This window comes from Lactuca saligna, chromosome 6 (genome assembly GCF_052625555.1).
Source record: "Lactuca saligna cultivar CGN05327 chromosome 6, ASM5262555v1, whole genome shotgun sequence".
NCBI lineage: Eukaryota > Viridiplantae > Streptophyta > Magnoliopsida > Asterales > Asteraceae > Lactuca > Lactuca saligna.
In genome coordinates this window covers 177,140,993-177,155,713 of record NC_136422.1, presented here as the reverse complement: position 1 = coordinate 177,155,713, position 14,721 = coordinate 177,140,993, and the positions used below count along the sequence as shown (strand labels likewise).

Genomic DNA, 14,721 nt, shown 5'->3' with positions numbered 1-14,721 from the left:
TTTGTAACTATCACATAATTACAAATCAGCCCCTCTAGTTTAATTAATTACATTTGATCACAAAACTAATTCTTAATTAATTATTAACCAATATTAATTAAACAAATATGATTTCTCCTTTAATATATTATTCTTATAACATATTAATAAATCATATTATCCTCTCTCTCTTTATTCATTTCTCCAATCAAGTTGCTTTGGTGAAGGCAACCCAAAAGGACCATGCACCATCGGGTCAAGTACATACCAAAATAGTTATGGACTTAGACACTAATCCAACACGAGTTAGGGCCACCAACTCATCGAGTAGCCCTTCCAAAATGAATTAAGAAATAAATTAAGTGCATTCCAAGAACCAGGCGTTACAATATTCAAGTTCAGTTGATCCATCAAATATCACAAACTCTTGTAATCATGTAGATGGTACATAGAACCCCACACAAGTAATGCCGCTAAATCTTGAGGGTGAATATCACATCTCCCAACTCTACATATTGAGTAGGATAATTTGCCTCATGAGGTTTTAACTGTCTCGAAGTGTAAGCAGTCACATGAATAATTATTGTTTGTTGATGTAATGTCAGTTTTAGGATTTAGAGAATGTATAGAAACAACTTTTGTTTAGGATTTAAAAGTTATTAGGAGGACAACATTTGGTCACTTTGTTTAGGAGATATAAACAACATTAGGTAATTTCCAAAGGCTTAAGAGTTTATTTTTTTTATTCATGATGGCTTTCACCTTTTGCAAGCTGTTTAATTTAGTAAACAATGTAAATGTTTGCTTCAAATAATTTTTTGTCTATATCTTTAGGATTTAAAAGTGCTTGGAAAGAAACTAAAAGTTTAAGAATTTTTTTTCCTGTGTGCAGGGGCATAATATGACTCGAAATTCCTCTTTACAAGTGCTTTTAATTTTCAAGAAAATACAAATTCAAAAGGCATCAGGTATGTTTGGTAGTCTTAGAAGGAAATGTGTTTTTATTTTTGAGCTACTTAAATGAAAGATATACTAGCTTATTATAATATCATATTTTCATTTTGTCTTATTTATTGTGTTGTACCGTAAAAAAGTTCTCAATTATTGCAATAATAAATAAATAAATGAAAGTACATTGCTATATTTGTATTTTTTTGTGATAATTGATTATGGTGCATTGAAATAAGAACAATTGTTGGCCTTTGATTCAAAACTCAAATTGAAGAACATTTGTGAGCCTTTATCGATTCAACTTACTCGGTAATTTGCCAAGTAATCCACTAAATAATTCTCAATTTCATGTTTGTAAACACTTAGTTAAACTTTTGTAGTTAACACTTTTAATGTGTATTATTAGGCACATTTAATGTATTATTAGACAACGTTCATTAGTAACATGTATTTGTATTTGATATTTTTTTATGTTTATTTGTTTTATTATAATGTTATTTGTTTTGTGGTTGTTATAAGTTTAATGTAATGGAGTTTTTTCAATAATTTAGACATAAAAAAACTGGATTTTTTTTAATAATTTTTTGTTGTTTTTTAAAAAAAAAATTAAAACTAATTACCTACTGAAAATCCGTAGGTAATGTGAGCCGTAAGAAATTTATAGGCAATAAAGTCAATGGTAGTCAAAGTGGGTTCCGTCGGTAATCCGTAGGAAATCCGTAATTATGTATTTCCGTAGCTATTCCGTTGGTATTATACCTACGGAAAAAACCGTAGTTATTTTGTAGCTAGTCTGTTGAAATTCTGTACGCATAAATTTCCCACGGGCATTTATGCTACAGGGCATTTTCCGTAGCCAATCCGTAGGTATCATCTTATAGCTACAGAATAACTACGAATTATGCAGTAGCTGTTGCCCTAATTTTCTTGTAGGGTTATCACCTATTACATACCCAATTTTTGGAGCGTTTAGTTAATAATAACATTTTTCATAACACCTATTACATACCCAATTTTGAAAGCCAGCTAGATGGCTGAATTCTGGACATTGTTTCCGCAAACTCATATCATAAGCGAGTAAGAAGATCCACCATGTGCGGACGTGGTCTATATTTAGCTACCAAAGGTCGGGCTTTTGGCATCGTGAGACCCGGTCCTTCCTTCATCTCCACCTTCTCCACACCAATTCTCTCCCACTCAAAACACTGAACCAGAGTCCCTAGGGTCAACCCCACCATTCGCATGGCCAAACCTTCACCAGGACACCCCCTTCTCCCTGACCCAAACGGCATAAACTTGAACCCATGATCCCTCTGCCCTTCAACCTGATCAACAAACCTCTCCGGCTTAAATCTTTCCGGCTCCTCCCACAGCTTCGGATCATTTTGCATCGCCCAAAGGTTCACCAAAACCATTGTTCCCGGTGGGACGAGGAAACCACCGACGATGCATTCTTCTGTGGATTCGTGGGGTGGAATCAGTGGTGCAGCTGGGCACATACGAAGTGTTTCGTTTATAACTCCATGAAGATAGGGAAGATTAGGAAGATCGGAGTCGTTCATAAGTCTTGAAGAACCCACTTTCTTGTCGATTTCGTCAACAACCTTTTTTAGGGAATCCGGGTGGTTCAGTAGAAGAGTTAAAGCCCACTCTAGGGTTCCTGCTGAAGTATCAGTTCCAGCTGAGATCATCACCTTTAATTTGAATCCATAATTAATCCACAAAATTAATTTGGTTAATTAACATAACCTACTTAAAAATCTATATGATCGATATTCCAGAACGATATGTGTTTTGAAGACTTACTAGTATCAAGCCTCGAATGATTTCATCTGTATAGTATTCCGGATCAGTTTCTTGCAAGGACAACAGGACATCGATAATAGTCAAAGAATCATGACTTCTCATTCTCCTGTGCCCTTCAATCATGTCTTGAATGGAGGAATCCTTCTTTTGATTTAGTTTTACCATCTTCTTTTCAATCGAGTTTACACCAATCCACTTTGCTAGAGGCACAAAGTCTCCGATATTTGATGCACCACTCAACCGGAAAGTTTCCTCCACCATTTCCTGGAACTTTCTTGCAGCCTCCGGTTCTCCCTTGTTGTCGCTATATAAGCGTCTCCTTCCTGTGATCATTCTCATTATCGTGTTCAACGTAACGTTAAAAAAGCATGACTTCATTTCAACGACCACGAATCCAGGGTTTTTAGAGCTCTTGTGTAACGTGGACATTAGAGAGAGAACCTCATCACGACGAATGTTTGTAAACATATGAATACGATTGTTGGACAAAATTTCAATCGAAGCAATTCTTCTTAAGTTTCGCCAATGGTGTCCATACGAGGCCCAAGTAAGGGTGGTGTAGTTGTAACCAAGGTGTTTTCCGGCAAGTAGCTTTGGCCGATTTGCAAAGACTAAATCGTTGGTTGTAAAGCAGTCTTCAGCAGCAGAAGGAGATGAGACAACGAGGACTTTTCGTGAACCAAATTCAAGAAACACAACAGGGCCATACTTGTTGGAAATCTTTGCTAGGGTTCTATGAAGAGGTTTTTTTAAGAGATACAGATGCCCGATTATGGGTAGTGAGAGAAAAGGCCTTGGTGGCAATCTATGGAACATATGAAGGAAATGGTTGCTGATCATGTATAAGAAGAGAGAAAATAAAAAGATAGAGCACCAATTCATCATGGAAAGATTTAACAGAATCGACTGGCTTTTGACTATAAAATCAAGAACTACGAGGTGGTATATATCAAGACTCAAGTAAAGCAGTAAACTAATCGGTATATATATAAGAAAACATACGTACTAGACAATTAAAGAAATACATGAGCCCAAGAATATTGATTCGTATTACGAGGAACACTGATACTGGTGTTTGCATCCAAGATATTAGTCGGCTATCAGGTTTTTTAATTAACGCAATGTTCGTTGTTAAGATGATTGAATATTTAATACTCTTATTCTTATTTTTTCGATCCTGTTTCATTCTGTTTTTTTCTAGTGAGCTTTCATTTTGAAGGTGATTATTCTAATGTGGTGTCCTTTTCATGCACTACGAATCAGATGTTGATGGATGGGTAGGAAACAAATGTCTTTCCCAAATGGCGTATAATTACTTGGTTATCTGCTCTCTCGTGATGTGTTCATGGCAGAAACAACTGTGCTTTGTCTCCTATAAGTTTGTTACAGCATCCAAGATTGTAGGATAAGGCTTTTCATGATACCTCACTAATAGTAAAACAAAAAAAAACAAATTCTAACTTATTTAACTTTTTGGTGTAGTTTTTTCATTAAAATTTTCAAATCAAAAAACATATTTTTATTTCTATATTAAGTTTAAACCCGTCGGTTTAAAAAAAACAACATTGAAATTATAAAATAAATAAATAAAACGTAATCATTCATAAAGTGGTGTAATCAAATAACACCAAACATAAGAAGTGAAAATACATTTAAAAGCTTGGCTCATGTGTTAGAATCAAAGCTAATTGTCATATTTAGTTATGCATATTGCTAAATATAATTTACTCATAGAGTTTGTTCAAGTCTTGATAAAAAGAAATGTGGATCATTTATGAACATGAGTAGACATGAATTGCTTTGGACCCTTTGGTTTATTATTGGTACCTTGTTTGGTTGTCTAAACATCTTTGAAAAATAAGAGCAGTATTGAGGAGAACAGATCAATATCATGTATACCTAACCCAGTTAAAACGAAATAGCAGGCTAGCGGATAAAGAAAATTAAGTTCTTTTTATCTATGATTTTTAAGCAGTGAAAGACAATATACAAAACATTTCATATAAAAGAGTGCTTAAAAATCTTAATGTCAGGGCCGGCTTGGAGATTTGAAGGGCCCTGTGCTAAAAAGAAAAATGAGGCCCTAAATATAAATTTTTAATATATAAGGTAAACAAACTTAAAACGGTGAATTGTCGTTACGAAAAATTTAAAAGTAAACAAATTAATTAAAAAGGAACTTATGGAAATTTATAAAAAGTTCAAGGGTTAATTATGTAACTTTTAAAAACTGATTTGTTAAAGATGGTGGAAGTAAGGATTGATTGTGAAATATATAGTTGAGTACTTTGTTTTTGTTATCCAGAAGAATTCAATGAATAAATTTCCCTAAACTACACCTATTATAGTTTAAGTGTTTGTTTTACCGTAATGAAAACCTTTGTTAACTTTTTGTAAAAATCTGTAATATTCTTGTTCTATGTAATCCACTGTTTGTACTCAAATAGTACAAAACAGTTTGAAAATGATTTTATATTTATATAAATACAATATTTATAGAATTGTGATTAATTACAGCTTCGAATAAATAACTTTACCCCAACCCCACAACCAAATAAGGAATAGAAAATGAGGTCAAATTACATATTCTAAATCTTCTAAATCCAAATTATATAATTTACACATATATGAATATGTAATTTTGCTAATGATAACAATTTAAAAACATTAAAAGCATTTTACATATTAACATAATATTTATTGTGTTTCACTTGTATCCCCCCCCCCCCCCCCCCCCCCCTCCGGGCCACCCCTAAAATAGTTAAAAATCATAAAAAATAATGGGGTATGAACTCACCTTATGTAAGTGATTCGGTTGTAGATTTGATATAGGATTTATTTCCACGAGTGAAGTCGCGTAGAAAAACCGAGTCCTAATTAGAATTTTATGTAATATAAATGTATACAATTAGTGTATATAAACATAAGAATCATAACGAATTGGAATAATTTGTAAGTTTCACTTACAAATAAGAGTGTTAGAAGCAAAATAGAAGATTCAATTGGTAAGTTATAATGTTTTGAATAAAATAAAGATCTTGCTGTTATTGGGTTTTCAGTTGAGTCTTCTTGATGAAGTGAAGAACACTTGAAGATTCAATTGTTTTCGGCCCAAAAATAAGAAGATTGGAAGGTGAAATATATAGTATAAAAGAAGGGCCAAAACTGTAAATTGAATTTACAATATCAAAATGTTGCGCACACGAATCGAACCAGTACCGTTTGATTGAAAAGTAGAGATGCAAAATCTAAATAAATTCATATATATTTAGTTATTAAATATATAATTTAATTAAAACTTGGACCCTATTTTTTTCGGGGCCCTGTGCACCTGCACCTCTTGCCCCCCTTAAAACCGGACCTGCTTAATGTAATATGATTAGAAGTTTTATTATACCAATTTGCAGTTAATATCAAAAGTGACACAAACATAATTATAATTTTTTACAAAGATGTTTTGATCCATAAAAGGGTTGAAATATCATTTTACAATTTAGTTGCACCAATATTAAAATAAGACCATTCCTTCCAATTCTTGCTACAACCGTGGTGATGGTTACAAACAATGAAAAAAACATAACAAAATCCACATATTCCAAAAAGACCATTTTGACCCTTAATCTTATTTTTGCTCGAGATCAAGAAATCTTTAATATTCTTCAATATGTTGTTTTTAATTTTTAATCATAAAAAGACTTTATGCTCTTTTCTTCTCCTTTTGACTTTCTTTTACAAACATAAATAGAGCATCCAATTTTACTTTTAATAAATAAAAAAAAAAAAGACCGTTTTACCCTTTATTATTTTTATCAGATCAGGTCATGCTACCATTGATTTTTGATATTCTTTTCCTCTTCATCTTCGAAGTGCGAATGAATCCTAAAAACAACCAAAATATGGAATTTTTCACAATCCATTAAAAATTAATCATTCTCTTTTTCAATGGGAATTCTCATTTTCTTCATCAAACCCCCAAAACCCAACTTTAAACCCAATCAACTTAAGTCGAGTATCGTTAAAAGCGTTTAAAACTACTTAAAACAACAAAAATATGTCTTGTTAAAAAACAATCATTTATAATTCGGAATATGTGTTAATACATATTGTCTGATAAAAGTTCAATATTTGATATTAAATACAATTTACAAATTTGAATTAATAAAAAATAATTAAAAACATTGACAAAATTATTTGATGATGTCGTTTTAAATTTTATTAACATTTTCGGTTAAATAGCTTTTAACAAACAAAGATAATCTAATACACAAATAAAAGTTATTGAAGTAAAAGATTTATTTTCAACCCTAAATAAAAATAATTTGAAATTAAATGATTGTTGGAGGTTGTTTATGATTGATGATATAAATATAAAATGCATTTTAATTGTTGAACCAATAAATCTTGGATAGAAATATCACGTGAAATATATAACATATTGACTATTTCTTTATTTTTATCTTTCAGTTAATAAAAATAAATAATAATAATAATAATAATAATAATAATAAACCATTTCTATCTTGTACATTATCAACTACAAGTTCCTGATAGCATCAACTTTAAAAAGCCCTTTGGATCAACACAATATATAGTAGGGACAAAAATGACAAATAACCATGAAGATAAGCCTCATTAAATAGTAATAAAACTAGTAGTGGATACACGAGATATCAATATACTTTGTAATGAGTTCCAACAACAAAAAAGATGAACAAAACAAAATTTTGCATACAAATAACTTTTTGCAATGAATTTTCTAGTTTACGTTTTGTGTCGATTTAAACCATATTAAAGCTAGATCCTTTCCCTTTCTCGTAGCTTGACCATTTTTATGTAAGCAACCTTCTGTCTAATCCTTTTAGTTCCTTAATCATCGAGCTCTTTTCCCCTTCTTCTAGAAAATTTCCAAAAGAAAGACAAAGTCAAGAGCCTAATAACCATTGAGCTTGTTAACGAAATGATTGCAGAAAAAGTAGCAAATTTGTTAACATCTACACTTGTATTCATATTCCTTTTCCATTACCTTCATCGATGGAATGTCCTAAAACCAACTTTCCATCACCATTACAATAGCAGGGGAGATGAGGTGAAAGTCGTTCCATAGCTAATTACTGGGCATAATTAGATGAAACAAAGAATACATACTTACTAACCAGTATGATAGTATGATCTAGTTTCCCTAAAATCATTGTCTCGATAAGAATAGAGTGTCATTTTCATGACAATCAACCGTTGATTTCCATATAGTTAGATTCTAAAGATGTTCTTTTGGTAAAAAGAGTAGAACCAAAACAACCATTGCTACCAACACAATAAATACAAAATAGTAGGGTTAGTTCATGATCAATGTTTTACCTGAAGTTATCGGAAAAGATTACCATCAATTTCTGATTCCCAGTTCTTCCATAGCAAGATATGTGTTTTGCAGAGAAACACCAGGAGTAGAAGCAATTGAGAAAATATATGGAGACACTGAAGTTTAGTAAATACAATTCAAATTTGAAAATGATATTGCTTCATGATATCTTGCAATTTGACAGTTGTTTCATTGATTTTCTTGCTAATAAAACCGAAAGTAATCAAATTTAAATTCAAATATATCATTAAATCTCGTTCTTCCAGCCGGATTTAGTGGGCATCGCTTCGATAGGAGCATAAGGGTATAATTGGAAATTCAGTTTGATCATATAGGCAGAAAAAATAAGTTGTAGATGGGCTAATGAGTTGACATGTGGCAATGTAGGTACTTATTTATTATGATACTAGGTTATAGTGACGTCCCCATTTTCACGGCTAGAAAATACTGGTTTTGTTGATGCTTTGTTTGAAAATCAAAGTAACTTTTTAAATAAAAGTGTTGCAGAATTTGTTCCTAGAAAAACATGATAAATACGTTATCAAAGCATTTCCGAAGAAATGCATTTTTATTCATTTTCAAAACATTGGGATGTCATCGTCAATACAGAAACATAAGCATAAACAGAACTTACATTCATTTACACTAGTGATCTACATCTCTTTTAAATCTCTCGATGTAAAGTAGCTTCATATCGACACATGTGATACAAATAAACTTAAGTGGGTCAGGTTGAGAAACCTGGTGAGTACATAGGGCTTTCAATCTACAATAATACATTTATTATGTTTAAACATCAAACAGTCAACCCAATTACCCATCCACATTATCTTTTTTACTCTTAAGGATCTACCCTAAGAATCAACTATTCTTCATTCATTCATTCCTAAGGATTGTCCTAAGGAATAGGTACGAAGTCTATTGTTGCCAATGACACAACTATCAATGTTATCTATTAAGCACAGCTGCCAAAATTATGACATTCTCTATTTGGCGCAACTGTCGATATTGTCCTTTGCGCGCAGCTTCCAGGGTTATGACGTTCTCTATTGGGCACAACTGTCGATACTACCCTTTGAGCGCAGCTGCTAGGATGTTTAAAGTACATCGTAGATCAAAACATCTATAGGTTGTGGCACAGCTGCCAATGCTCGTCTATAGGGTACTAAGTTCATTGTTGCCAATGTTCACCTATAGAGCACTATGTTTGTAACTGTCAATGTTCCTCTATATCAACTTTCATCCCTTATCATTCATCTACCCATGTTTTACCCAATATATTTTGTAGATATAAAATACATATATAGTTTAAAGCATTTAAAACATGTATAAGATCGTACATCTAGCATAGATATAAAGTAAACAGATAATATGCACACATAACATGTAATTTATATGAACTACTTCATATCTATGTGTAAGATGAAAGAAACTATGCACTCACTTGTTAAAGTGACAACTTGAAATTCGAGCAGCGCTTCGCTTCTTAACGATATGATTTCCTTCGACGTAACCTAGTATTATTACCACTAGATTTTAGTCTAATATTTATTGCGAATAATTATTAGTCTAGATTTGTTATTAACTCAAAGTCTGCTTCATGATCTATCAATTAAGGATCAGTGAGGCAGGAGAGTTTGGAGGCAGGACCATTTCGACATATAGTTTTTCTGAAATCTAACAACCAAACCCAACATGACCATTCTAGACACCACTACCATAAGTAGTTCAATCAGTATAACGACTTTGAGTCACTAATAAATTTTATTTATAGGTTCATAATAACGATATTATAAGCTATATTTAAAGTAGGGTAGCATAACTTACTTAGCTAGGAGTCGGGCTCTGTAGGGGCAGAACTTCGTCGCTGAATCTTTATAAGAAAGATTCTTGCAGTGCTTCAGTGCTCATCTTACTATACTAAAAACTACAGAAAGAGAAGTCGAATCACGAGAGACCGAAATGCTCGGGGGATAAGAAGAGAAAAACTCTTGAATCAAGAGAATGGTGCAAGAAACATGAGAGCCTAGAGTCTCTTATTTATAGTAATTAAATTTTCAAAAACCACCCTCTATATTTACTTGGATGACTAAACACCCATTTATAATACTATTTTAAATAGATTTAATGATATTTGTACTAAACTAATATCGAAAGTACTCAACACTAGTGTTATAACGATCGCATCGTCGATATCTTTCTAATGATATATACATATGTATATATGTGTAGACGTATATATGATTTACGCTTTATTTTAATACGTAAATGTGTTATTAAAAATTATAACTCGTTCATACGAACTCCATTTTTTACGTTCTTTATATTCACTCATTGGTATTTACGAGTACTACAACTTTCATTCAGACGCCGCCAACTAATTCTCATTCTATCTCAGATTTACAAAACTGTATTGAAATTATCGTGCTCGAAGAGTAGGGACCAATTTTTGTCTACATCTTTAACATACGAGCTTTATTCTCGATTTTCTTTATATCCACACTTTGATATTTATGAGTATTACAATTTTCATTTAGACTCCATCAGCAAATTCTCATTCTATCTCGAAATTATAAATTTGTATCGAATTTGTCACACATGAAGAGTAGAGACTAAGTTTCGTCCATATTTTTCGCATATGAGCTCCATTTTCGACTGTCTTTTTACCTTGAGCTCCTATTAACGAGATCTTAAATTCTCGTTTAGACTATTTTGGTTAAGAATCGACCGATCTACAATTCGAATTTCAAGTTGTGCACTACTATGCTTAATCTTAAAAAAATCGTAACTTCCTCATACGAAGTTAGATTTTGACATTCTTTTTATGCACACTCTCGTTTTAACATATACTACGACTTTTATTTAGATCACTAATGCTAAAAAGTATTTTATCGTAAATTCACCTTTTACGATTCTCAGTGTCGTGTTGGTTTTACCGTAAAACTTCGACGGGTCATAACTTCTTTGTTATAACTCGGATTTCAGCGTTCTTTATATGTACGTAACCCTTGTGACATATACTATAAATTGGTTCATATTATTTATTATAAATAATCTTCCATCAAAAATTCATTTTTGACGCTCATTGTCTCAAAATTGACTAGCCCGAATCTGCAGGCGTTACAGTTATCTTCCCCTTATAATGATCACGTCTCGAAATCATCAACGAAATAGGGTTGTATAATGACTCAATACTTTATCTCTTCATTCTAGGTAATAATCGTAAATTCTATGTTCCTTCGAATGACTATCTAACTCTTGATCCTCTTTACTGCAAGTGGTGCTCGATCTTGTACCCGCTCATTGTCTCATGTTAGACTCTTAATCATGACCTTTATGTCACAATAGCGATCATTATTGGAGACTCCTTCTCCTTACAAACTTAGGATAAGTTCTTTGATTACCATAATAGACCGATGGATCACGTTCTAATTGTTGGGTTTTGGTCATAAGACATCCTATGTGCTCATACAAACCCTAATGCTTGGATCTAGGTTTCTCTATTGTACATGCTTGGAATCCAAGACTATAAACCCTAATTCTAGCATGCAAGTAATCATATTAACATGTAATTAGGTTTAAGAACATACCTTGATTGTTATGTAGTAATAACAATCCCAATTCCTCCTTGTATTGACTTTGGAATGCATAGAGTCACAAGTGTCACTCCTCTAATGGCTTACAAACACCATAAGCAAATGGAGAAGGTATAAAGAGAGAAGTGAGAGGTTAGAATTCGTATCTAGGACCTCTTGGGAAGGGATACACGAATTCATAGCCCTAGGGGTGTTTATATAGGTGTAGAGATAGGGTTTCAGTCATTATCCTTATCTAGTTGATTATCCATTAAGCAACCAATAAGATAATCCTTGAATCCTTATCATACTCGAATTCTAAGGGATTTACACCTCAAATTCGTTCACCATATATATAAGGTAATCCTTACCTTATTTTGTAACTATCACATAATTACAATTCAGCCCCTCTAGTTTAATTAATTACATTTGATCACAAAACTAATTCTTAATTAATTATTGACCAATATTAATTAAACAAATATGATTTCTCCTTTAATATATTATTCTTATAACATATTAATAAATCATATTATCCTCTCTCTCTTTATTCATTTCTCCAATCAAGTTGCTTTGGTGAAGGCAACCCAAAAGGACCATGCACCATCGGGTCAAGTACATACCAAAATAGTTATGGACTTAGACACTAATCCAACAGTCTCCCACTTGGATAAGTCTAACAACTATTCTGCGTATGACTTCAGATCCTGATCTGCAATCGTAGCTTTCCAAAGCCGCTGTCAACTCTGATCATATCAGATACGCGTGTCCTTAGATAAGGGATCATATATTCCTCCATTCTAAATATCGTATGAGATATGATTTCAAATCATTCTCTTTGTACTATATCTCGATTTCTGATTTATGACGACAGACTAACTGAACAAATCAAATTAGCCCTAGCCCGGCCGAGCATTTACGTATGTCATCACTAAACCATCGAGGGGCCCAAAGATATCGCTTTTATCCTACCTTGGATAAAAGGAACGGATAAACTTTGATACAATGCTCGCTTGCACTCACTCACCGAATTACACACAACAATATGTTTTATAACACCAAGTTACTGGTGCGTTTACATATTATCAATGTGCAACCGATTCGCAAGATACAACTCACACATCTCGGTTTCAAGAATATAAGATGTTATCGTCTCACCAATCACTCGTAATACAATTCATGGAGTGATCCAAGTGAGCGTGGGTTTAATCCAATGCTCAAATCATATTCATAAGCACTCATGAACGTTGCAGCAAACATTTGCTTATGTCTAATACTCTTCTAGACAATCCACACACCAATTCACGACAGTCTTCATTCATATCTACTTCCAACATATGAACGACTGTGGCCCGTTTGAATAATTCGATTATTCTTAATAAACTCAATTATTCTGGAAGTCAAAACATGCAAGGTGAAACACAAGAATAATACTAATCCCATATGGCCTCAAACCTTTGAGTATAAACAAAACACGTTTTATTTATCACCATATCGATTACTCATTATTTGTCGTTTCGGGTAATCAACTTCGCATTTTAATTCCAACACTTGTCCCATGCTCCTAGTATGCACACAATGTTTACCTATGGTTCTTACTTTTGCGAAATAGACAAATTGAACACATTTCCAATCATTCTCATTTTACAACACCAAATCCATTTTCTTAAGTGTAAGAATGTCAAATTCTTGTTATTTATAGAATATACTAGATTCTAACACTTTATGCAACGATCCTTTTGTAATGTCACTGCACCAAAGTCTCAAGGACTATTGCCAATGATATTACAAATTCCTTTATCGGAGATTGTTACAAGACAATTCCTTAGATATGATGTCTCTCACTCAAAGTACATTCCTTTGAACATCCTTTCGCATAAAGTTTCTAATCTATACATAGATTTTACTTCCCAACATGGACACACTTCCATATTTTCTATATGACAACTCATTCTTAATAGAATCTTATCTATTCGTAATGATGTCGATATCGTCCATCCAATATGGAAACACTTCCATAATTTCCAATACTATACTTCCAACTACTCACAAGCGACCAATCCTCGTCGAACTTTGGATTGTCCTTTGATAGTTGTTTAATTATTTTAGTCAAAACCAATTCTAGTCCCTTTTCCCTCTAAATGCACTATACATTTGGAAAATTTTAGAATGGTCAAACATTAAAGCATTCGCAATCGATCCTATACCCGAAGCGTATGGGACACGATGCATAATGTTTTATTTGCTATGTTCTCAAAACTCGAATTGCGAAGAGGAATGCCGTAATCACAATCGAAATTTTAAGAACACACTATGTACCTTTGACTAAATTTATTAACATTCCACAACCTAATCCTTTAGATTTGAAATGAAGCATAATATTCTCTCCCTTAATTATAGCAAAACAACCTTTCAACTCTTACAACTTTGCAAAGTATGACTCTTGTTTTCTATAATTAATATTGCCAACTATGCAATACGTGCCTTAATAATCATACAATCATAACATTTATGCTCCCACTATCATGATGATTATTATAAAACATAACACTTATGCTCCCACTAGATTCGACATGTATTCATAAACATCTTAACTTTCAGAAAAACAATACTTATTGAATTTCTTAAGTTCATGTTTCTAATACTTAGTGCTTTGATAATCTTTTATCAAGGCTTCTTGAACTTATACACTTTTGCCTTAGATAGTTCATATGTGTGTCTTAACAATTAAGACTAATTGCCAAACCTCACAATTCAAATTATGGAAAGGGATGCCGTAACCATGATCGAATTTGAGAATGCAATTTTACAATCACTATCTTTTAAAATCTTTCTTAGTGAAAGCATTTTCTCACAATCATTTTCATGAAGGAGGAAATCTTATGACACTTAGATTTAAACGGTGTATGTGTTCCTATCCATGCGAGTTTGTTAAAACCAAAGTTTACGACAAATTCAAACTCATATGGATCGAACTTTCTTAATCTTGATTTCTAGCCTTATGGTAGCACAGCTGCCCACCACATCTTCCAAGTAGTTAAGCATCTTACCTTT

The 14,721-nt window shown here is 32.7% G+C and overlaps 1 protein-coding gene across 1 annotated transcript; it reads right to left on the bottom strand.

Moving 5' to 3' along the window:
- Positions 1–1,648: 1,648 nt before the first annotated feature.
- Positions 1,649–3,826, bottom strand: LOC145003352 (cytochrome P450 81Q32-like). The gene is made up of 2 exons (XM_078962477.1): positions 2,737–3,826; positions 1,649–2,624 (listed from the first exon to the last, which is right to left on the bottom strand). The coding sequence occupies exons 1-2, from the start codon at positions 3,619–3,621 to the stop codon at positions 1,998–2,000; spliced, it is 1,512 nt and encodes a 503-aa protein (XP_078818603.1). The 5' UTR covers positions 3,622–3,826; the 3' UTR covers positions 1,649–1,997.
- Between the last annotated feature and the right edge of the window lie 10,895 nt (positions 3,827–14,721).

Excerpts from the sequence above, each read along its gene's own strand:
- LOC145003352 (XM_078962477.1), bottom strand. The coding sequence starts at position 3,621 with ATGATGAATTGGTGCTCTATCTTTTTATTTTCTCTCTTCTTATACATG. Across the intron at positions 2,625-2,736 it reads TCATTCGAGGCTTGATACTA|GTGATGATCTCAGCTGGAAC; the intron begins GTAAGTCTTCAA and ends TTCAAATTAAAG.